A 21,733-nucleotide genomic window follows, 5' to 3' on the forward strand; every position below is an offset into this window, starting at 1 on the left:
CATGTATCCCAAGACCAATGCAGTGTGATCATTGTAAAGCTTTTGGTCATTTATCAAGTATTTGCAGAAGGGAGAAGTCAATATGTCCAAGTTGTGGAAAAGATCATTATGTGTTATAGTGATGAATATGTGACAAGTGACAAGTGATTAATGGCACTGCCAAGGTGGAGAGAAGGTCCAGGAAGATAGTAATCATAGTGGATGCGTCGGAGCAGTTGCTGGGGCTGAAAGATTTCTCAGCGAAGGAGTCACATGGAATATTGGCACAAGCCGTACCAACCTCTCAGGTCATAGAGCCTGAGAGGGGAAATATGGAGAATTTAAAAAAGGAAGAAGTGGGAGATTTTTTTGTTTTGGCAATGTACTACTTTTATTGGGATGGATTAAGTTAGTTTCACTATTACATATGGATTTTTTTACCCGTCCAGTTGCTGGCGGCAATAAACCTTTTTGGGATGTAGCCTGTTATAAAACCCACAGAAGAAGAAGAATTTCCTCCCAATGTGACACAGTCAAACTATCTTGGGTTAATTATAAATATCTTTGGTGTCATGCAGTGCAACATAGCAAACTTTCAAGTGAACTGAACACATCTCAGTATGTAGGGGGGATCTAGTTTCAGGTTGTTGTTTTTTTACACCTGCTACATTAGGTTGTTGAAGCAAATCCACTCAAAGTTGTCATTGGTCCGTCTCCCCAATGTTTCCCCTCTCATTGGCTAATTAACCTTTGAATGAGTGATGTTCCCGCAGATTGAAGGTGGTAATACTATAGGTAATGTTATGCCTCCTGATCAGGTTTATGAGAACACAAGAATGGTAGGAGAGATGAGGAAGGTTGTTACATTTTGTGACAGCAGCAATCATTGCACAGAAACATTACAATCAAGGACTAAGACGATAAAGATCTAGTGGAGCAGGCAGTGCGGTATCTTGGGATCACAGTACTGACATGGAAACATGTACAGGAGGACCTCAATAAGATTGAGAGTCAGGCCAGCCAGGAATCATGCATTGTTTAATTTGCATTATGGTGTTAATCCTACAATGGAGAATGCCAGAGGTTTGATGACTAATGTGCAAGAGTTCAAACAGTTTATTGAGCCAAACCTGATGTGATATGTCTGTAGGAGAGAGACATGGCTAAAACCTACTCTAGATTTTGTATTACAAGGTTATGTTGCAGTCTGTAGAGATAGGGTGGCAATGGGGGGAGGAGGGTGTGCTACCTTTTATAAAGCGAGGGATCACGTATGGGTGTGTGGGAGAGGGAGTGGAACATGAGTATGTCGTGGTAGACGTGTGGTTGATAGGGGGGAATATGGTAATAGTGAACTTTTACAACCCGTGTAAGAGACTGGAGTTGCTGGCCCTTGGGAATGTAGAAGGTCAAGATAGGAGACGGGTAATGTGGTGTGGGGATTTTAATACTCATAGTACGCTCTGGGGAGGGTTACGGACTGATGTAAACGGACAAGTGTTGGAGGAACTACTGAATGAGAAAGGGCTTGTTAGTCTTAATGATGACCGGGGAACCAGGATTGATCCAGTAACTGGAAATGAATCTGCTCTGGATCTTACCTTGATCTCAAGTTCAATGGCAGGCAGATGGAGTTAGGAGGTTTCGGAGGAATCTACAGTGGGTAGTGATCACTATACTATCACGTGTACTGTAGGATTGAGGGAGGAAGAATCAGAAGGAAATGGATTGAGGAGATTAATATTTGGGAAAGTGGAGCGGGGTCAGTTTTCAGGAGTTGAGTGAACAGAAGCTGTCCCAGGTAGATCTTAATTCAGATATAGAAACAGTCAATGAGGGAATAAGAGGAGCAATAATAGGGTTTGCAAGGCAGGTGATTCTTATGGGTACAGGGGGGAGAAAGAGTAACACAGTCCCCTGGTGGAGTGAAGAGTGTAGAGAGGCAGTGAAAAGTAGGAACAGCGCTTTCAGAATGTTGAAAAGGTCCAATAATTACCAACACCTGATTCAGTATAAACAAGCACAAGCAGTAGCAAGGAGGATCGTTAGGACAGCTAAGAGGGAGTGTTGGCACCGGTTTTGTGAAAACATAGGCCAGACCACTCCTGTGGGAGAGGTATGGGGGATGATTAAGAGGATGAGTGGGGTCAGAAGAGATTGGGATATCCCTATGCTGAAAAGTGGGGAGATTGTTGCAGTGAGAGAAATGGAGAAGGCAGAGATGTTGGCTCAGGCATTTGTGATGGTGCACAGCTCAAATAATCTGACAGAAGAGGGGCAGCGTGGGAGAGAGAGGGTCAGAGGACCACATCCAGGGGTCCTGGATCAGAAAAAGATGGTGGCGATACATTGAATGATCCAGATGAAGAGAGCATTAGCTAAAGCTGGGGTAACATCTCCTGCGAAGGATGAGATGTGTTACATCATGATGGCTAATCTCAGTGACACTGCAATGGGGAAAGTATTGGGCTTTTACAATAAGGTGTGGCAAGAAGGGAAATTGCCTGGAAGTTGGTAGCAAGCGGTAGAGGTGCCAATAAGGAAACCTGGGAAAGACCCTACTAGTCCTTCAAACTACAGGCCGATAGCGTTGACATCTCTTAGGGATGCGCAATATATCGGTGAACATATTGGAATTGGCCGATATTAGCTAAAAATGTCAACATCAATATCGGTGCATACCTATATAACGTAGATACATTTAAAAAAAAACAGTTTTATTTAACTAGGCAAGTCAGTTAAAAACTAATTCTTATTTACAATGACGTCCCGGACGACGCTGGGCCAATTGTGCACCGCCCTATGGGACTCCCAATCATGGCCAGATGTGATACAGCCTGGATTCAAACCAGGGACTGTAGTGACACCCCTTGCACTGAGATACAGTGCCTTAGACCTCTGCGTCCATGTGTGTGTGTGTGTTAACTATTTAGCTGTACTAGAATGCTTAAAAGGCCTCACTTTTTTTTTATCAGTTATCGGTATCGTATTTTTGGCAAGGAAAATATCGGATATTAGTATCGGTCAAAATTGTCAAATCGGTGCATCACTACATGTCATGTATGTAAACCTATGGAAAAGATGATTATAGAAAGGCTGACTTACTTTCTGGAGAGTAGAGGACTAATGTCACCAGATCAAAGTGGGTTCAGGAAAGGCAGGGGAATGATGGATCCTATACTGTGAGTCAAGTCATACGGAAGGCACAGGAAAATAAGGAGGTGGTGGTAGCCGTTTTCTTTGATGTAGAGAAGGCTTATGATATGATGTGGAAGGAATGCCTACTTATCAAGCTGGATAAATCAGGACCTCCCCGGTGGCAGTGATGCAGGTAGAGTTGGGAGAGATGCTGTTCAAGTTAAGAAGACAACAGCTAGCCATGACATATTGGGTAAAGGACTTAAGTTTACACATCCTACAAAAAAAAGGTGCTCCTAGAGTGCTGGGAACGTGAACAAAATCTGAATACAAGCTTTTGGTGGATAGGCAATTGCTTGGCGAGAGAGGTGGGGCTGTTTGGGAGGGAGTGTAGCCCCTCTGTGGGTCTTCTTGCAATCCCACCTTGGTGTCTCCCTCAACCAGTGATAGATCTAGGGTTGCTTGTGAGGGTAAGAGATGTTGAGGAAAGAGTAGATTCAGTTGTAAGTGAACATTTAAGGACACAAAACTATGCTTTCTAGAATATATTCACAGATGGACCTAAAACAGGGAGGAGAGCAGCAGCTTTTAGTGTTCCTGAGTTTAAGATGGCAGTGACGAAAAGAGCAACGGATCATTTATCCGTTTACACAATGGAGTTGTTGGCCATACTATTGGCTGCCGAGTGTGTGGAGGAGGTGAGGCCAGACAGGTTAGTCATCTGCTCTGACTCCTGTGCGGCACTGATGAGCTTAAATTCATGTGTGTCTCAGAGCAGACAGGATGTATTGTATGAGGTTTTGCATTGTTTGTATAGGGTGAAAAAGATTGTGATGTTCCTCTGGGTACCAGGTCATGTGGGAGTAGAGGGAAATGATAACATGGATAGTATTGCCAAGCAGGCTCCTAAACATCCTAATGTTGAGATGGAATTGTCAATCAGTAAAGCAGAAGCCAAGGGATTAATAAGAACAGTGGTTAAAAATAAGTGGCAAGTGTTGTGGGAGAGGGAGAGTAAGGGAAGACACCTGTATAAGATCCAGGAACAGGTGGGGGCTGGGAGGTCCTCAGGTCCGAGAGAGAAGGGAGGAAAGTGTAGTCACAAGGCTGGGACTGGGACACACAAGGCTAAATAGTACATTGACAGTGGTGGGGAACCATCCGACTGGGAGGTGTGATCATTGTCAGGAGGAGATGAACACAAGAGAACATGTTCTATTTCAGTGCCAGAAATATGATGAGAGAAAGGGAGCGATTGTTATTAGATTTGAGGAGTAATGGGGTTGAAGAGCCAGGATTAAGTGAACTGCTGTGGAAATCTTCAGGGGATGTGGTATTTCATTGTGTATTTCGTTTCCTTCGGGAGACGAGAATATTGGTTAGGATTTAGACCTTCGCTCCACACTCCAGTCCAGTTGGAGGCGGTAATGCACCTTAAAGTTGGTTGCCAACCGCCATATAGAATCCACAGAAGAAGAAGAAGAAGAAGAAGATCAGGTTTAACAGAGAGAGGGTTTGCAAAAGGAAAAATGGAAACAGTATACCTGTAAATAGACAAAAATCCAAAAGACAGTAGACATGAGAGTCGCCACTGTGGCCTTTTACGGGTGTGCACTGGGTCTTCTGGCGATGGGCCTGCGAGAAATGTTTTCGGGATTTGAAGAGAATAGGTGCACAATGACCTATATGTTCGAGTACCCCGAGTACCGGGTGAGTAGTTTGCCTATTGACCTCAAACAAATGGCACCGTGCGCGATTCGGTTTCGGTTCGGCGTAATTACTCGGCACTGTCAACAACACTCGGAACGTTGCTGCTAAATGCGTAACATTATTTTAGTGTCCATCCTTTTCAGGACTAGCTAGCATCCCCCCCCCCCCCCAGCTGTCAATGTCCAGCTGTGATTTTTAGAGCCATAATATGGATATGGCTAGCTATAAATTAGCCCATGGCGGATATATCATGCTGAAGCTCAAGCTACCTGTTGTCGTAAAGCACCTGCATTAGGCTTCCAATTTCAACATCGCACCTCATGCATGATTTTCAGGACGATTTCCTTGTTGAGGGTGTCGACGGACTGTGTCATGCACACCTAGCTACGTTTCACATTTACCATGGAATTGTACATTATTCCTAGTACTAGCTGCAATAGAGAGGTGGCATGGTAGGCAGTTACTGTATGTTGAGGATGCTGAGTGAGTGTGTGTGGTGTCATTGTATGTTACATCAGGGCTCAGGAGATCACACCTTGTGTTGGAAGCTGCAGTTGATCCATGATAAGTACTATAAGGTGATTATTCCACCCATTGAGTGCCTGGCACAACCAGATGGCCCTGTGTGGTCTGTCTGCGCTCACCATGGTGCTGATAAAATATGAAGAATTGGCCCAATCTATTAGAAGTAGCTATTATATTTATTACCCAAAATTGTTCTCGGATCTGATTTGCTCAATCAAGAGTCAGGATCGGCCACGTGGTGCCACACCTCTCCTGTCGTTCAGCATGCACACACACACACAACGATGCTTTCTCAATGTACTGTTTTTTCTTCTTCTCTGTGATGTGTTAATCTGCCTAGAAGTGTGGCTCAGCTGTTCCCAGCATATGGCTCTACCTCTAGGGAGGTGTGTGTGTATCCTTAGTGTGTTGTACTTTAGGACCGGAGAGTACGCGCTCTATCAGGGATGTGTGTGTCCTCACTATGTTTGTGTGTTGACAGCGTATTGCCCTGCCCCGACGCGTGGCCCGCCAGTACCCAGCGTATGGGCTTTACCTGTACGGAGAGGGCCAGTACGCTCAGGACACTCGCGGACTAAAACTAACCGGGGCCCCTGTTCTTTTCCTACCTGGAAACGCAGGCAGCTACAAACAAGGTGAGCCTCTATCACTATTAACCAAACTCATCCACTTTTCAAACTTACTCGAATCGAACATACCCACTCAACTCAGATTAGGGAATATCACAAGTTTGCTCTCTCCATTGCTCTAACAATGGAAGCTAATAATTTCTAATGTGCAATATCTGCTTCGGTTGCATATTGTACATAGGCTGGTGAAAGTCTTGTATTTGAGAAATATCTTATGGAAGGGTTTCCCAACTGGCGGTGATTTTATTTGTCCCCCAAGTTTTCTAAGCAAAATAAATAAAAATAAAAATATATATCTATTGAATATATTTTGGGCATCAAAATGCACTATGAGGACCCAGAGGATGTCACTTGAAAGTATTCATTAATATGCTTGTTTCCAAAGGGGGGGGGGGGGGGGGGGTGGTGTGTGTGTGTGTGTGTGTGTGTGTGTGTGTGTAAAAACACCAGCAAATCAGCTCCAAGGGATTTTAATTCTGGAAATCTGTTCCAAAGTATTCCCACGCATAAGAGTGTGTGTGTGTGATCGTATACAAGGTTTCAAATGATTCTGTTTTAGTTAAATATTATATCCGTGTGGTCAATTTGAGGTTTACAAATTATTTGTGATTATGTTCTCTTCCTCCTGATCTTCTGGCTGAATTTAGTTGATGTTCCCTGTTCTATGCCCACTCTAATGCAGATCTATCCTCTTCTGGTTTGGTGTTTCTTGTGGCTGCTGATGGGAGTAGAACACCCACGCTCTCTTTCTCTCACTCTCAATCTTGCATGCGTACGCCCACCCACCCCCACATACACACATGCAACATGCACATAGTTTGCTATTTTACCATTATGTGCATGATGGTATTCAGTGTCCTCCATCATGGGTTCTGTTGCATTAGTCTATTTACATGTTATGGTTACAATCACAAGCACATACCTCAACCAAGCAAACCTCATACCAGGCATGATTTTTATTTATTTATCTTTATTTAACCAGGTAGGCTAGTTGAGAACATGTTCTCATTTACAACTGCGACCTGGCCAAGATAAAGCAAAGCAGTGCGACACAAAAAACAACACAGAGTTACACATGGAATAAACACACGTACAGTCAATAGCACAATAGAAAAGTCTATATACAGGCAATGAATAGGCCGTAGTGGTGAAATAATTACGATTTAGCAAATAAACACAGAAGTGATAGATTTGCAGAAGTTGAATGCCCAAGGAGAGATTCTGGTGTGCAAAGGAGCAAAACATTTTTTATATATATACAGTGCCTTGCGAAAGTATTCGGCCCCCTTGAACTTTGCGACCTTTTGCCACATTTCAGGCTTCAAACATAAAGATATAAAACTGTATTTTTTTGTGAAGAATCAACAACAAGCTGGACACAATCATGAAGTGGAACGACATTTATTGGATATTTCAAACTCTTTTAACAAATCAAAAACTGAACAATTGGGCGTGCAAAATTATTCAGCCCCTTTAAGTTAATACTTTGTAGCGCCACCTTTTGCTGCGATTACAGCTGTAAGTCGCTTGGGGTATGTCTCTCAGTTTTGCACATCAGGAGACTGACATTTTTTCCCATTCCTCCTTGCAAAACAGCTCGAGCTCAGTGAGGTTGGATGGAGAGCATTTGTAAACAGCAGTTTTCAGTTCTTTCCACAGATTCTCGATTGGATTCAGGTCTGGACTTTGACTTGGCCATTCTAACACCTGGATATGTTTATTTTTGAACCATTCCATTGTAGATTTTGCTTTATGTTTTGGATCATTGTCTTGTTGGAAGACAAATCTCCGTCCCAGTCTCAGGTCTTTTGCAGACTCCATCAGGTTTTCTTCCAGAATGGTCCTGTATTTGGCTCCATCCATCTTCCCATCAATTTTAACCATCTTCCCTGTCCCTGCTGAAGAAAAGCAGGCCCAAACCATGATGCTGCCACCACCATGTTTGACAGTGGGGATGGTGTGTTCAGCTGTGTTGCTTTTACGCCAAACATAACGTTTTGCATTGTTGCCAAAAAGTTCAATTTTGGTTTCATCTGACCAGAGCACCTTCTTCCACATGTTTGGTGTGTCTCCCAGGTGGCTTGTGGCAAACTTTAAACGACACTTTTTATGGATATCTTTAAGAAATGGCTTTCTTCTTGCCACTCTTCCATAAAGGCCAGATTTGTGCAATATACGACTGATTGTTGTCCTATGGACAGAGTCTCCCACCTCAGCTGTAGATCTCTGCAGTTCATCCAGAGTGATCATGGGCCTCTTGGCTGCATCTCTGATCAGTCTTCTCCTTGTATGAGCTGAAAGTTTAGAGGGACGGCCAGGTCTTGGTAGATTTGCAGTGGTCTGATACTCCTTCCATTTCAATATTATCGCTTGCACAGTGCTCCTTGGGATGTTTAAAGCTTGGGAAATCTTTTTGTATCCAAATCCGGCTTTAAACTTGTTCACAACAGTATCTCGGACCTGCCTGGTGTGTTTCTTGTTCTTCATGATGCTCTCTGCGCTTTTGACGGACCTCTGAAACTATCACAGTGCCGGTGCATTTATACGGAGACTTGATTACACACAGGTAGATTATATTTATCATCATTAGTCATTTAGGTCAACATTGGATCATTCAGAGATCCTCACTGAACTTCTGGAGAGAGTTTGCTGCACTGAAAGTAAAGGGGCTGAATAATTTTGCACGCCCAATTTTTCAGTTTTTGATTTGATAAAAAAGTTTGAAATATCCAAAAAATGTAATTCCACTTCATGATTGTGTCCCACTTGTTGTTGATCTTTCACAAAAAAAATACAGTTTTATATCTTTATGTTTGAAGCCTGAAATGTGGCAAAAGGTCGCAAAGTTCAAGGGGGCCGAATACTTTCGCAAGGCACTGTACATAAAATAAATAACAATATGGAGATGAGGTAGTTGGATTGGCTATTTACAGATGGGCTATGTACAGGTGCAATGATCAGGAATCTGCTCTGATAAGCTGATGCTTAAAGTTAGTGAGGTAGATATGAGTCTCCAGCTTCAGTGACTTTTGCAATTTGTTCCATTCATTGGCAGCAGAGAATTGGAAGGAAAGGAGGAATTGGCTTTGGGGGTGACCAGTGAAATATACCTGCTGTAGCGCGTGCTACGGGTGGGTGCTGCTATGGTGACCAGTGAGCTGAGATAAGGCGGGGCTTTACCTAGCATAGACTTATAGATGACCTGGAGCCAGTGGGTTTGGCGACGAATATGAAGCGAGGGCCAGCCAACGAGAGCATACAGGTCGCAGTAGTGGGTACTATATGGGACTTTGTTGATGAAACGGATGGCACTGTGATAGACTACATCCAATTTGCTGAGTTGAGTGTTGGAGGCTATTTTGTAAATTACATCGCCGAAGTCAAGGATCGGTAGGATAGTCAGTTTTTTACGAGGGTATGTTTGGCAGCATGAGTGAAGGATGCTTTGTTGCGAAATAGGAAGCAGATTCTATATTTCATTTTGGATTGGAGATGCTTAATGTGAGTCTGGAAGGAGAGTTTAGTCTAACCAGTGTTAGTGGAATTCTAAATTCCTATATGTTTTGTAGCCAAAACCAAATTCGCACTCTCTCTATTTCATTAATGAGTTGTAAATTCATTAATTATGCATGAAATAGATCGAGACCAGTCTTAAAGGTCAGGTTATAGCGTTTAATTCAAGAGAGTACTGGTTACATACACATTTTTCCACAGGTTATAAACTGAAAATGACGTCATCAGTTTCTCACACTCTCTCCGATCCACACAATAGCGCAGTGTCTTCAGGTCTGGAGACTGTCTTCTACTCCCCTCATAAAACAAACATTCCAATCTGTCTAAAGAGATATGCCATCCCTCTCCCTTAAACCCAAGGTACAGACAATTAATTTGTTTTACTTACATTTTCAGTAACAGCTTATGTTCTAATTTAAATGTATACATAATTCATCATTTCAACTATAATTTCCTCCAACACCAGACACCTAGGTTTTAGAATATGTGCACAATTATAAGTCAGAACCGTCCAGAGTAGTGATGCTAGGTGGGCGGGCATGTGCAGGCAGCGATTGTTTGAAGAGCAGCATGCATTTCGCTTTACTTGCATTTAAGAGCAGTTGGAGGCCACGGAAGGAGAGTTGTATGGCATTGAAGCTCGTCTGGAGGTTAGTTAACACAGTGTCCAAAGAAGGCCAGAAGTATACAGAATGGTGTTGTCTGCATAGAGGTGGATCAGAGAATCACCAGCCGCAAGAGCGACATCATTGATGTATACAGAGACGAGTCGGCCACGAGAATTGAACCCTGTGGCACCTCCATAGAGCCTGCCAGAGGTCTGGACAACTGGCCCTCCGATTTGATACACTGAACTCTTTCTGAGAAGTAGTTGGTGAACCAGGCGAGGCAGTCATTTGAGAAACCAAGGCTGTTGAGTCTGCCGATGAGAATGCGGTAATTGACAGAGTCAAAAGCCTTGGCCAGGTCGATGAATACGGCTGCACAGTATTGTCTTTTGTTGATGGTGGTTATGATATCGTTTAGGACCTTGAGCTTGGCTGAGGTGCCCCCATGACCAGCTCAGAAACAAGATTGCATAGCGGAGAAGGTACGGTGGGATTTTAAATGGTTGGTGACCTGTTTGTTAACTTGGCTTTCGAAGACTTTCGAAAGGCAGAATAGGATAGATATAGGTCTGTAACAGTTTGAGTCTAGTGTTTCCCCCTTTGAAGAGAGGGATGACCCTGGCAGCTTTCCAATCTTTGGGGATCTCAGATGATACGAAAGAGAGGTTGAACAGGCTAGTAATAGGGGTTGCAACAATTTTGGCAGATCATTTTAGAAAGAGAGGGTCCACATTGTCTAGCCCAGCTGATTTGTTGGGGTCCAGATTTTGCAGTTCTTTCAGAACTTCAGCTATCTGGTTTTGGGTGAAGGGGAAATGGGGGAGGCTTTGGCAAGTAGCTGTGAGGGGTACAGAGCTGTTGACTGGGGTAGGGGTCGCAGGTGGAAAGCATGGCCAGCCATAGAAAAATGCTTATTGAAATTCTCGATTATCGTAGGTTTATCGGTGGTGACAGTGTTTCCTAGCCTCAGTGCAGTGGGCAGCTGGGAGGAGGTGCTCTTATTCTCCATGGACTTTACGGTGTCCCAGAACTTTTTGGAGTTTTGGCTACAGGATTTCTGTTTGAAAAGGCTAGCCTTTGCTCTCCTAACAGCCTGTGTATATTGGTTCCTAACTTCCCTGAAAAGTTGCATATCGCGGGGGCTATTCGATGCCAATGCAGAATGCCACAGGATGTATTTTTTCTGGTCAAGGGCAGTCACGTCTGGAGTGAACCAAGGGCTATATCTGTTCCTGATTCTATTTTTTTTTTTAATGGGGCATGCTTATTTAAGATGGTGAGAAAAGCATTTTTAAACAATAACCAGGCATCCTCTACTGACGGAATTAGGTCAATATCTTTCCAGGATACCTGGGCCAGGTCGATTAGAAAGGCCTGCTCGCTGAAGTGTTTTAGGGGGTGGTTGTTTGACCGCAGACCCATTACGGACGCAGGCAAGGAGGCAGTGAGTACGCAACGAGTGCTCCCGCACATTGGTAAACCGGGCTATCTGCATTGTGTCCCGCCAACCCCTCTATTATGCTACTGCTACACTCTGTTCATCATATATGCATAGTCACTTTAACCATAACTACATGTACATACTACCTCAATCAGACTGACTAACCTGTGTCTGTATGTAGCCTTGCTACTGTTATAACCTCGCTACTGTATATAGCCTGTCTTTTTTACTGTTGTTTTATTTCTTTACTTAACCTATTGTTCACCTAATACCTTTTTTGCACTTGGTTTGGGCCTGTAAGTAAGCATTTCACTGTTGTATTCGGTGCACGTGACAAACTTTGATTTGATCGCTGAGATCCTGGTTGAAGACAGCAGAGGTGTATTTAGAGGGCAGGTTGGTCAGGATGATATCTATGAGGGTGCCTGAGTTTACGGATTTGGGGTTGTACCTGGTAGGTTCCATGATAATTTTGGGTGAGATTGAGGGCATCTATCTTAGATTATAGGACGGCCGGGGTGTTAAGCATATCTCAGTTTAGGTCACCTAACAGTACAAACTGTGAAGATAAATGGAGGGGAATTAATTCACATATGGTGTCCAGGGTGCAGCTGGGGGCTGAGGGGGATCTGTAACAAACAGTGAGAGACTTATTTCTGGAAAGGTGGAATTTTAAAAGTAGAAGCTCGAACTGTTTGGGCACAGACCTGGATAGCATGACAGAACTCTGCAGGCTGCCTCTGCAGTAGATTGCAACTCCAGCCCCTTTGGAAAGTTCTATCTTGTCGGAAAATGTTGTAGTTGATGTTAACATGCATGAAACCAAGGCTTTTACGGTTAGTCAACAGAAGTCAACAAATGATAGCGCCTGGGGAATAGGAGTGGAACTGGGGGCTACAGGGCCTGGGTTAACCTCTACATCACCAGAGGAACAGAGGAGGAGTAGGATAAGGGTACGGCTAAAGGCTATAAGAACTGGTCGTCTAGTGCGTTGGGGACAGAGAATTAAAGGAGCAGATTTCTGGGTGTGGTAGAATAGATTCAAGGCATAATGTACAGACAATGGTATGGTAGGATGTGAGCACAGTGGAGGTAAACCTATGCGTGATGATGATGAGAGGTTTAGTCTCTGGAGGCAATAATTAATGTAGGTGAGGTCTCGTCATGTGTGTGGGGTGGGACGAAAGAGCTATCTAAGACAATTTGAGTGGGACTGAGGGCTGTGAAATAAAGCATTAAAAACTAGCCAAGACAGCAGTAGACAAGGCATATTGACATTAGAGAGAGGCATAAAGCAATCACAGGTGTTGATCAGGAGAGCTAAGGTAAACAAAATGGGGTACAGTGTTATTGAAACAGTCCTGGGGGCATCATCTGTGTAGCCGAGTGATCATAGGGTCAAAAGAGTAGCAATAGGTGAGACAGGGTGCTGTACGGTATTCACTACTACACTCGGCGAGCAGGGGACACAGCATTCAGAAAAAGCTAATGCGCCGGGGCTAGTAGATGGTTCTGCGGCGATATCATAACAGAATAGCCTGTTGAGACTAGAGGTCGACTGATAATGATTATTTGAGGACCAAAAAAAAAGCCGATACCGATTAATCGGACGATTTTTAAATAATAATGATAAAAAATAAAATAATAATAATAAAAAAAAATATATAATTTTAATGTAATTTTTTTTATTGATTTATTTATTATTATTCATTTTTTTAATATATACATAATGACAATTACAACAATACTGAATGAACACTTATTTTAACTTAATACATCAATAAAATCAATTTAGTCTCAAATAAATAATGAAACGTTCAATTTGGTTTAAAATAATGCAAAAACAAAGTGTTGGAGAAGAAAGTAAAAGTGCAATATGTGCCATGTAAAAAAGCTCATGTTTAAGTTCCTTGCTCAGAACATATGAAAGCTGGTGGTTCCTTTTAACATGAGTCTTCAATATTCCCAGGTAAGAAGTTGTAGGTTGTAGTTATTATAGGACTAAAAATCTGTCCAAAAATGCAGATTACCGATTGTTATGAAAACTTGAAATCAGCCATTCCGATTAATCGATTGACCTCTAGTTGAGACCACATCGGGCGATCACGTTGGCAGTCCAGACATGTTGGATCAGATGGGCTCCATGTCGACAATAAAGGTTCCAGGCCAATTGGCAAATTAGGTAGTTGTAGCCCTAGAATTAGTTGGTATATGGGCCTAGCTCGAGGCTAACTGGTGCTTGCTTCCGGACAGAGGCGTTAGCTAACAGTAGCCACTCGTTTGCAGCTAGCTAGGAGTAATGATCCAGAGTGGCAGTAATCCGGTGATATGGTAGAGAGAAGCAGTCCGATATGGTCTGAGTTGATATCGCGCTGTGCAGACTGGCAGGTGATTGTCCAAGCTAAGGCTGGCTGATTCCGGGGGGAAAAGGCGAAGACCGCTAGCCGTGGCTAACAAAGACTAGTAGCTAGTTAGCTGGCTAGCTCCTAATGGAAGTTCCAGTTATAAGGAATAAAAATAGCAGATCCGTTCCACATTGGTGAGGCGGGTTGCAGGAAATTGTATTTAGTTTGAAGATAGAAGTGAGATTATGATGTATACGAAAAAAGACCGGCTATATACAAGGGGCCATCTTGGATTCATGATCTTTAGATGTTTTACATTCAACAACATCAGCACCAAGTAGGCTATGTTTAGGCTACTTTAAAGCCTGTCAAGCCTAATACCTAGTTTTACATTAAACACACTTAAAGGGATACTTTGAGATTTTGGCAATGAAGCGCTTTATCTACTTCCACAGAGTCAGATTAACTCATGGATACTCTTTATGTCTGCATTCACTATGAAAGAAGTTGGAGGTAATTATGCAAGCCAATGCTAATTAGCATTAGCACAATGACTGGTAATAGTATGTTAACAGCTAGCTGTTACAATAGACTGCCAGTCATTGCTCTAATGGTAGTTAGCAATTGCACTAACTCTAGTTAGCAACTTCTTTTAAATTGTACGCAGAGACATACAAGTGGTATCCACAATTATCCCTTTAATCAGAGTTGATTTAAACTGTTAAAGAGTGCTACTGTTCATAGGGAGGTGAAATGAGGTCCAGGTTCACAGGTAAATTGAAGGGATGCTTAAATCCATAATCTACACACTGCCCTCTGTTTTGCTAATCAGATTACTTAACTCCAATAGTAAATCTAGTCTATTCAGAGGTCATCTTGTGTTGATATCCATGAGCTTGGTCAACCTTAATCCTCACATGGGGGGACAGCCACTGTTCAGGGATGTGGTGGATGAATGTCAGGGATAAGGGATAAGCAAAAAAATAGAAATTAAAAGGAAATTTCACCCTGGTTCTGCCACGGCACATAGTCATTACTATATTAACAACATTACGTTCTTTATCATAAAATCATAAAGATTATCGAAACCACAAGCTAGAACGAGCACGTTTTCATTTCACTAGTAGAAAGTTTTGTTTTTTACTGTATTTGGCTGCTAAACAACAAAGTCCAGCATTCATTTTTTAAAATGTTTTTTATATATTTATATTTTTTTAATCAATGTTACCATTATTTAACTAGGCAAGTCAGCTAGGAACAAATTCTTATTTACAATGACGGCCTAGTGGGTTAACTGCCTTTTTCAGGGGACTGAATGACAGATTTGTACCTTGTCAGCTCCGGGATTCAATCCAGCAACCTTTCGGTTACTGGCCCAACGCTATAACCACTATGCTACCTGCCACCCCCATTCATAGTGAATGCAGATACCGCCCTGCTAGGTAGATGGGGGGTGCCCACAAACTTGGATGATGGTGTTATTTACTTCTAACGACCAACACACAGTAATCTCAGAACTTCTCTAGGCAAGATATTTTTGAAAACGTGTTTTTCATCATGCCTGTGTGGTGTTCTGTGCTAACAACAAATGAGCACGAAAATGAGTTTGTGCCTTCGGAAAGTATTCAGACCCCTTCACTTTTTCCAAATTTTGTTAGGTTAGAGCCTTATTCTAAAATGTATTAAATAGATTTTTTCCCCCCCATCAATGTATACACAATAATCACGAAGCAAAAACAGGTTTTGAAGCATTTTTGCTAATCTAGTAAAAAGAAACTCATATTACATTTACATAACTATTCAGACCCTTTACTCAGTACTTTGTTGAAGCACCTTTGGCAGCGATTACAGCCTTGAGTCTTCTTGGGTATGACGCTACAAGCTTGAAACACCTGTATTTGGGGAGTTTCTCCTATTCTTCTCTGCAGATCTTCTCAAGCTCTGGATGGGGAGCGTCGCTGCACAGTTATTTTCAGGTCACTCCTGAGATGTTCGACCGGGTTCAAGTCTGGGCTCTGGCTGGGTCAGTCAAGGACATTGAGACTTGTCCCGAAGCCACTCCTGCATTGTCTTGGCTGTGTGCTCAGGGTCGTTATCCTGTTGGAAGGGGAACTTTCGCTCCAGTTTGAAGTCCGGAGCGCTCTGGAGCAGGTTTTCATCAAGGATCTCTCTCTACTTTGCTCCATTGATCTTTGCCTTGATCCTGACTAGTCTCCCAGTCCCTGCCACTGAAAAACATCCCCAGAGCAATGCTGCCACCACCATGCTGTAGGGATGGTGCCAGGTTTCATCCAGACGTGGTGCTTGGTATTCAGGCCAAAGAGTTCAATCTTAGTTTCATCAGACCAGAGTAAGAGTATCCATGAGTTAATCTTGTTTCTTATCATTCTTTGAGTCCGTTAGGTGCCTTTTGGCAACTCTAAGCGGGCTGTCATGTGCCTTTTACTGAGAAGTGGCTTCCGTCTGGCCACTCTGCCATAAAGGCCTGATTGGTGGAGTGCTGCAGATATGGTTGTCCTTCTGGAAGGTTCTCCCATCTCCACAGAGGAACTCTGGAGCTCTGTCTGAGTGACCATTGGGTTCTTGGTCACCACCCTGACCAAGGCCCTTCTCCCCCGAATGCTCAGTTTGGCAGGCAACCAGCTCTAGGAAGAGTCTTGGTGGTTCCAAACTTCTTCCATCCCATTGAAGACGTCATTGAAAATAATAATTTGTTCTTAACTGACTTGCCTAGTTAAATAAAGGTTAAATAAATAAAAACATTTAAAAGAATAATGGAGGCCACTGTGTTCTTGCAGACCTTCAATGCTACAGAAATATTTTGGTACTTTTCCCCAGATCTGTGCCTCAACACAATCATGTCTCAGAGCTCTGCAGACAATTCCTTCTACCTCATGGCTTGGTTTTTGCTCTGACATGCACTGTCAACTGTGGGACCTTATATAGACAGGTGTGTGCCTTTTTCAAATCATGTCCGATCAATTTAATTTACCACAGGTGGACTCCAATCAAGTTGTAGAAGCATCTCGAGGATCATCAATAATCTCATAGCAAAGGTTCTGAATGCTTAAGTAAATAAGGTATTTCTGTTTTTGCTTTGTCATTATGAGTTTTTGTGTGTAGATTGATCAGGGGAGAAAACATTTTAAATAATGTTTGAATAAGGCTGTAACGTAACAAAATTAAGAGAAAGTCAAGGGGCCTGAATACTTTCCCAAATGCACTGTAAACTATACAGGGGAGTGTACACTGTTTAATGCTAACTCAAAAAGAGAACTTGGTATTCAACAAGAATGTTTTATGGTAAAAGTAGCCTACACAAATACAGTATGAACAATGTAGTACAGTTCAGTGTGTAGAAAACTGTAGCTACAGATTGTTACACCAGATAATGTGATTTAACCGAATATTTTCGGTATCCATTACTGGGAGTTACAGGATAGGTACTGCTTGGTGTAGCACAGAGAATTTTCGACCAGCCTTAGCTTAGCAATACTGCCTTCATGCTCGATTCTGGGAACACAAGTCTCAAAATGTAGTTGCAGGGGGTCCTTTTTGAATTTAGAAAATGCTCCGTCATTAAAATATTTGTTTTGCTCCACAAAGTAATCCAACAAAGGGTATGCCACCATCTTGTCTATTTCAAGCCTTCTCTCATTGATCGAGACAGTTGGGTGTCTAAACGAAGACGGCATCACTAAGGTTGGTTGAAAATCCTCTGTGATATACCAAACAGTACCTATCCAGTAACTCTCAGTAAGAACAATCTTTGGTTAAATCACATTATCTGGTTTAATAATCTATAGCTAAGAGAACTGGTGATCAGCAGATGATGGGAGAGGTGGTCATGATGAAATTGACATTCACAAAGGAACATGCAGTAAGATAAGAGTGATCAGTGTCGTAAAGTTCAGGGAATAATTATACGGCTGTGGGAGTGGTCATTATCAAACTGCCATTCTCTTGAGTCATCTTCTGCTTGAAATGCAGCATAATATCCAATCCACCAAGAGGGAAACAGTTCTGCCACAATGACACACACAAGCAAAGGAATAATTTTTCTGTATCTAGAATTCACTCCAGGAAGAAGCCCAGGCACCACAAGGTATTGTCTATAAGACAAACAAATATAATGAATTATACTCTATTGTACAGTTTGAACGACAGTTGAACTATGCCAGCATAACATCACCATTAGGGTAGACAAGTTGAACATATGCACAGGCAGAGATATTACATTTAGAACAATATCTAGCCTAATAGAAAGAAATATTGCATAACCCTCAACCTTTGCACAGTGACCAGACTGTACAAATGTGCCTCGGCAGGCAGACAGACAGACATGGCTGTAGCTAGATACTATCAGGCATGCTTAGGCAAATATATTTATAGTAAAACCAGATTCAGTTTGAGATTTACAACAGTAAAGTGCTGTATTATTGTTTGTCCTCTTAGCTAGCTAGCTGGATAGCCAATTGTTACATCTGTTAGGATTCCAATCTTGCATCATGCCTATAATTTTGTGAGATTGAAACGCATCCACGGTCATAACCAATGTCAACCTTTGTCAACAAGTTAGCAGGCGCCAGACTAACTAGCTTGCCAGCTCCAGTCATGTGGTAACGTTTGCTGGTAAACCAAGCTTTAAGTGGCTGGTTGTATAACATTTTAGCTTGCTGTTTACAATAGATCTCCGATTGTTAAACCTCTTCTATGTTTAGTCATAGATATGGCTACCTGTAGTTGTTTAGCTAACTTAGCTATCTAGCTAGACTAGATGGCTACCTACCTAGCTAGCTAGCTACCTAAGTTGTGACACACACATGGTGTTCTGTAGGATTAGGGTTTGACCTGTTCATGGCAATTATGTCCGTTCTACAATGACCATTTAGTGACACTAGTTACACACCTATAGGAATAGTCAAGCTATTCATTTGTTCCAACCGAACATTGTTCGAGGGCTGTAACTGCATAGCCCTGAGCTACGTGTCCTCCCTTGCCCAACTTCTGGTTATTATATATGTTTTATCTTATCCTTAAGTGTTAATCTTCTCACAGCTTTCTAATCGGTCTATGACCTCTTATGTCCTCTCACCAGCTCGCTCCCTGGGTTCGGTGGCTCTGAGGAAGGCTGAGGCCCTGGAAGGAGGGGTCCACCTCAACGTGTTCACCATCGACTTCAACGAGGAGCTTGTGGCCCTGTATGGAGGCAGCCTGCGCCGGCAGACCCACTTCCTACACGAGAGCATCAAGGCCATCCTGCGCCTCTACAAGGTATATTATATAAGAAAATGTTGTGTGAGCTCTCTTAAAAACATCAGATATATAAATGCTAACTAAAAATAGCTAACAACTGACTTACACCCAAGCCCAAATCAACCCCTACCCCCTAGGCACTTGTCTGAGAGGGCAGGGGGAGTTTTTGCCATATTGCTTAAACTATCCAATCCTCTCAGATAAACACAAGTGCCTCGGGGCTAAGGATCAATTTGGGATTGGGCATTAGACTGATAAACTAAACCCCACACCTACCTCTTTCTCCGCAGGACCATGAAGCCCCCCCTCATAGTGTGGTGTTGGTGGGTCACTCCATGGGGGGAGTGGTGGCCCGAGCCCTCTTCACCCTGCCCCGCTTCAGCCCTCGCCTTGTCAGCCTCATCATCACCCAGGCCTCCCCTCACCAGGCCCCCGTGCTGTCCCTAGACGCACACCTACTGGGTATGGAACACACACACACTAGGGCTTACAATGTATAGTAACCCCCAGCACTGGGATCTGTCTGTATTCTCTCCTTTCTGCTCTGTGTGTATGTAGAGTTCTACTCTGCTGTGAGACAGCGCTGGGTGGGTCGAGCGGAAGACCTGCGCAACGTGACAGTTCTCTCCGTGGGGGGTGGTTACCGTGACTACCAGGTGCGCTCCGGCCTCACGGCCCTGCCCTGCCCCCAGGACGACCCAAGCAAGCTGTCTCTGGTGGTAAGACTCAACAAAGTCAAAGTTTCTGCTGCATTCACATTTTACATGTTTTATCTGCACATTTATTTTGTTGACGTTTCGGTCAAATCGAGCCTTGTGAACTGCTGTAAGCTTTCTAACTATTCTATCACTTGAGACAAAATTGTCCACTCAAAATCTTTACATTTATAAGATGATATATGCTTTATTGTCTATTAACTTACTGAAAACAGAAATTTATAATTTTATGCTCCCAACCCGAGACACACACACACACACACACACACACACACACACACACACACCAAGAGGCTGGAAGCAATGGGTCAGCTGCAGTTCAGCGCCCCTAAGCGCTAGGCTACCTGCCGCCCAATTAGTTAGCCACATGCCAAAAACAATATACACTGAGTATACTAAACATTAGGAAGACCTTCCTAATATTAAGTTGCACCCCACCCCTTGTAACATCAATTCATCGGGGCATGGACTCTACAAGGTGTCGAAAGCGTTCCACAGGGATGCTGGCCCAAGTTGACTCCAATGCTTCCCACAGCTGTATCAAGTTGGCTGGATGTCCTTTGGGTATTGGACCATTCTTGATACACACGGAAAACTGTTGAGAGTGGAAAAACCCAGCAGCGTTGCAGTTCTTGACGGTGCGCCTAGCAACTACTACCATACCCAATTCAAAGGCACTTAAGACTTTTGTCTTTCCCACTCACCCTCTGAGTGGCACACATACACAATCTAGGCTTAAAAGTAATTATTTAACCTGTCTCCTCCCCTTCAGCTACAGGGATTTGAAGTGGATTTAACAAGTGACATAAGGGATCATAACTTTCACCTGGTCGGTCAGTTTTTTTTATTTTTTATGCTTAGTGTGCGTTTCATTCAGATAGCCCAGATGAATTTCGATTGCCCCAAGTCCTTCAGCCTTGCATTCAATTTCAAACTGATAGTGTTAATATCCTTTTCTGTTTTTCTTTTATGAAGGTTACTGCTGTTCCTAGGACCTGGGTGTCCACGGACCACCTGTCCATTGTTTGGTAAGTAGAGGAATTCAATTTAGAGCTTGCTTGATGTAATCTCCAGACCCTCTTCCATAAATATGCAAGTCATTTGCTTATTGTGTTTGTTTTCCAGGTGCAAAGAGCTGGTTCTGGCCACTGTGCGGGCATTCTTTGACCTCATTGAACCTGAAACGGGACAGGTGAGTATCACACTGGCTCACTAAACTGGAAACCAGGCGGGGCCTCCTTGACTGATCTCAAAAACACAGGATAGGCAACATTTGGGAATTTGCTTCCAACTATCCAGTTATTTCGCATCAGTAGCTCGGTTTCAATCCAATTGGTGACAGATTTTCATTCAAATATTAGTGTTTTTTTCTACCAAAAAGACCAACTCTGTGCGTAATTAAGTATTGCACAAAAAATATTTTTTGCCTTAAGTTTTCATGTACTGAATAAAAACCAAAAGTTCAATGTGTTTCCATTTCATTTTCAACTCTACCGATAGTTTTGTAACAAACTGTTAAATAGCAAATGTGCCTACTTTTGTCTTGGCACGTGCGCTCTAGACAACAACAGCTTGCATATACAGTGCTGGTAGTCTAGTCTAGATGATGAGATTATTATGGATACATTTTTATTTGTCAAACAGCAGTCAAGCATCGATCATCATGTCACCAAAATAAGACCCTCGGTATTTATTGGAAAGGAGCATTAAACTCATCTCTGTGCACTTTCATCACCCTGTGACGTTCATCATTAACTTATTTAATCTTTAGTCTTAATGAACTGCATGGTTTCCCGGGTCTTAATGGGAGGACCACATACCATATCATTGCATGACTCCACGTTTACTTCCATATGATGGTTATTATATCTAT

General features: G+C 42.8%; 1 protein-coding gene and 1 long non-coding RNA gene across 7 annotated transcripts in view; one reads left to right on the plus strand and one right to left on the minus strand.

The window, feature by feature from the left end:
- The window catches only part of LOC149984610 (uncharacterized), a 755,830-nt gene that overhangs the window by 131,776 nt on the left and 602,321 nt on the right, over positions 1 to 21,733 (minus strand). The gene's annotated exons all lie outside the window — the stretch shown is intronic.
- Positions 4,571 to 21,733, plus strand: part of pgap1 (post-GPI attachment to proteins inositol deacylase 1) — a 28,250-nt gene continuing 11,087 nt past the window's right edge. For 4 of the 6 annotated variants that reach the window (XM_036974116.2, XM_090229557.1, XM_036974117.2 and 1 more), the window contains exons 1-7: positions 4,571 to 4,827; positions 5,834 to 5,987; positions 18,987 to 19,162; positions 19,435 to 19,606; positions 19,703 to 19,863; positions 20,836 to 20,888; positions 20,986 to 21,052. In XM_036974116.2, the coding sequence (XP_036830011.1) occupies positions 4,696 to 4,827; positions 5,834 to 5,987; positions 18,987 to 19,162; positions 19,435 to 19,606; positions 19,703 to 19,863; positions 20,836 to 20,888; positions 20,986 to 21,052 (915 nt within the window). In that variant the 5' untranslated portion in view covers positions 4,571 to 4,695. The other 2 variants (XM_090229560.1, XM_090229559.1) reach the window with 2 other exon arrangements.

This window comes from Oncorhynchus mykiss, chromosome 3 (assembly GCF_057628025.1).
Source record: "Oncorhynchus mykiss isolate SJ-2025 chromosome 3, ASM5762802v1, whole genome shotgun sequence".
Classification (NCBI taxonomy): domain Eukaryota; kingdom Metazoa; phylum Chordata; class Actinopteri; order Salmoniformes; family Salmonidae; genus Oncorhynchus; species Oncorhynchus mykiss.